This window comes from Aplysia californica, unplaced genomic scaffold, assembly GCF_000002075.1.
Source record: "Aplysia californica isolate F4 #8 unplaced genomic scaffold, AplCal3.0 scaffold00001, whole genome shotgun sequence".
In the NCBI taxonomy this organism is placed as follows: Eukaryota; Metazoa; Mollusca; class Gastropoda; order Aplysiida; family Aplysiidae; genus Aplysia; species Aplysia californica.
In genome coordinates this window covers 3,356,638-3,359,337 of record NW_004797271.1, presented here as the reverse complement: position 1 = coordinate 3,359,337, position 2,700 = coordinate 3,356,638, and the positions used below count along the sequence as shown (strand labels likewise).

The following is a 2,700-nucleotide window of genomic DNA, read 5'->3' as shown; positions in this document are numbered from 1 at the left end:
TTTCTTTCTCTCTCTCTCTCTCTCTCTCTCTCTCTCTCTCTCACCCTCTCTCTCTCATACCTTGTAGCCGAAGTGTTCGCCTCCTTGGTGCATGGGATCTCTTTGCTGAAGTTACTGAAGTTGTACCAGTCGTGGGCCACCCGATGAGTGAGATACTGAGCGGTTAGAGGTAGGGTGGCCATGAAGGCCGTGTTGTAGCACGCCAGCGTCACTGCAAGGCCGAGCCATACACGGTGGAAGTTTATGAATCCGCCAGTGCTTGGGAGACTTTTTGATTGAAGACAACTGTCAGTGGACACCACAATGGCACTAGATGCATCGTCGTCTGCCCAGTCTGGTGGGATGTTATCTGAGTGGTAAGGACGATCCTCGTACGGAACGCCAACATTTTCCACAGACTCGCTAGATCTGCTTTGGTAGCTGATGTATGGTGATCCAGGCATTTTGATACGAGCTCAGACGAACCTCAGACGAAAGCAAGTTCTGTCTTAAGAAGGGAAATTAATTGACTATTGACGGCGTAGAGCAGTCCAGCTGTGAGAGAGTGACTTTCTTGAATTGGTCCGAATTTGAACTGAAAAGAAAACAATAACATGAGCAGGAAAAAGTACGAGTAGGTCGAGATATTTAGTTTTTAGGGACAACATCAACCAACTAACTGATAAAACGCGTTTTAGACAATCGTTTAATGTAAAGAAAGATAATATCCAATTGATAATACCACAAAGCGTAACAAGACCCTTCAGACAAGATAAACAGATACAACTTGAATTAAGAATTACTCAAATAAGCAAATGTTGAGAAATACGTGGTCGTTGGCCGACGAATCTGACTGAGAAACCGCAACAGGGTAAGGTGAAAGCAGTTGTCGACACGTAATTTTTAAAACGTATTTTTAAACAACTCCTTTGAAAGCAAAAGGAAGGGGGTTTTTATATAAGGGGAAAAAACAACATCTTTTGGTCTCAGTCTGTGCTCACAGTATATGCGCTGTACGTGTATTCATTACATAGAGCTACCTTGATGAGCACAAAATCTCTATGGTTCCTGACCCACTTAAAGCTTGAATCGGAGAGCCCATTTTAATGAACCTTCCAGATATAGTCTAGAAAAGTATGAATGTAAGTCGCGACGGTAATATAACTCATCGGTGTTTTCAATACAAGGACCAGATTAGCAAATATTTTTTAATGTGTTTTTCTGTAAGAATGAGGGTTTGTAAAGTAAAGCAAAATCCGAAAACCTTTTTCTCTTGGTGTATACATGTATGTGGTTACAGACCCATCAGTCTATTAGTCTACTTCGACGACTTATAGCCCTACACTGTGAGTTTGTGTGTGGTGACACTGTCGGTGTTTTGCCCAACTGAACTCACGGTCGACGGAGAGCCACGAAAGAGAGCAGGAGAAAAAGTGTAACAGTAAACGTTAGTATTAGGAGAAAATGAGAATCCTGCGTCAGAGAGGAAGTGGTGCTTGACTGGCGCCCCCCTCTGCCCCCTTCCCCTATCCTTGAGACAGTTGGACACGGACTACATTCTTGTCTGTTGGCTTAGTGAGAGTGTCAGTAAAACATATCGTACTATTGCTACCTGGGACAGTGAAGTCTATGCAGGGGCACATAGGACCAGACACCGACTTCAACTCGTTACGTTTAGATCTAGCTTTTAAAAAAAGAAAAACATAAACAAAAACAAGAACAGAATTGTAACATCAAAAGAAGATTATAGGAAAATGTAGAAACGGGGTGTTTTACTTCAATACCCTTCTTTTATATATAAATAACCTAGATTCTAGTTGACAAAATCAGATTTTAATGGGAGTCGGTTTATTTATTGTCACGCAAAAAAACCCACACAACAACAACAGATGTGCCAAAATTAGAATATCTATCAAGTCATTACAGATGGCCGATCTGTTTAGATATGTACGTAAAAGAAAATAATAAATGATTGTATAAAAAGTTTATATTAAAAACAAATATGCACCTCTGTCTATCACCTACCTTTCAATAGAAAGTTAACACATTGAAATAGATCTGAAACATGTTGGCATCCCACTCAACAGTTGCGTACTCCCAGATTCAATCAAAGCAACTAAAATTCCTTTCAAATAATAATACCTTGGGTGATTTACCAAAGGAGTCTTGCCAAATTTCTAAGATGTTGACACATGGCTGTTCGCGTGACAAGTCCATGAGGTCACATGCGATTACCTTTAATGGAAAATGTAATTATATAAGAGTTCTCTAACGGCCTATGCTGCGATTGTCCCATGCCCAGATAAAGTCCACGAGGAAGAGACATGGCCGGACACTGGTCGGTCTGATAACACACGACAGTAATACATACAACTTTTGTCTCGTGTTCCAACATGTGGCTGACCTCAGTCAAACGCGTTTAGTGCCTTTCTGTTCCTTTCTGTTTATAAGAATGATTCACCAGCGCTGTGGTGTGGTTGCTTGCGAACACAATCAAGACATTGAAATAACAGGTTCAAATCAGTTTTGGGCTTTACTTCACCAGTTAGCCGCATGCATACAGTTGGGGAAACAACATTTCAATGCTCGGCAGTCAACGACGACAATGGCTTGAGACAAAACGTCCGTCTGAAAAGGTGAATCATGCATCTGAAGAAGAAGAAGAAGAAGAAGAAGAAGAAGAAGAAGAAGAAGAAGAAGAAGAAGAAGAAGAAGAAACCT

The 2,700-nt window shown here is 41.0% G+C and overlaps 1 protein-coding gene across 1 annotated transcript in view; it reads right to left on the bottom strand.

The window, feature by feature from the left end:
- The window catches only part of LOC101862459 (proton-coupled folate transporter-like), a 14,603-nt gene that overhangs the window by 6,839 nt on the left and 5,064 nt on the right, over positions 1-2,700 (bottom strand). The window contains exon 2 of the mRNA XM_013086298.2: positions 61-574. Within this exon, the coding sequence (XP_012941752.1) occupies positions 61-443 (383 nt within the window). The 5' untranslated portion in view covers positions 444-574. The remainder of the gene's footprint in view (positions 1-60; positions 575-2,700) is intronic.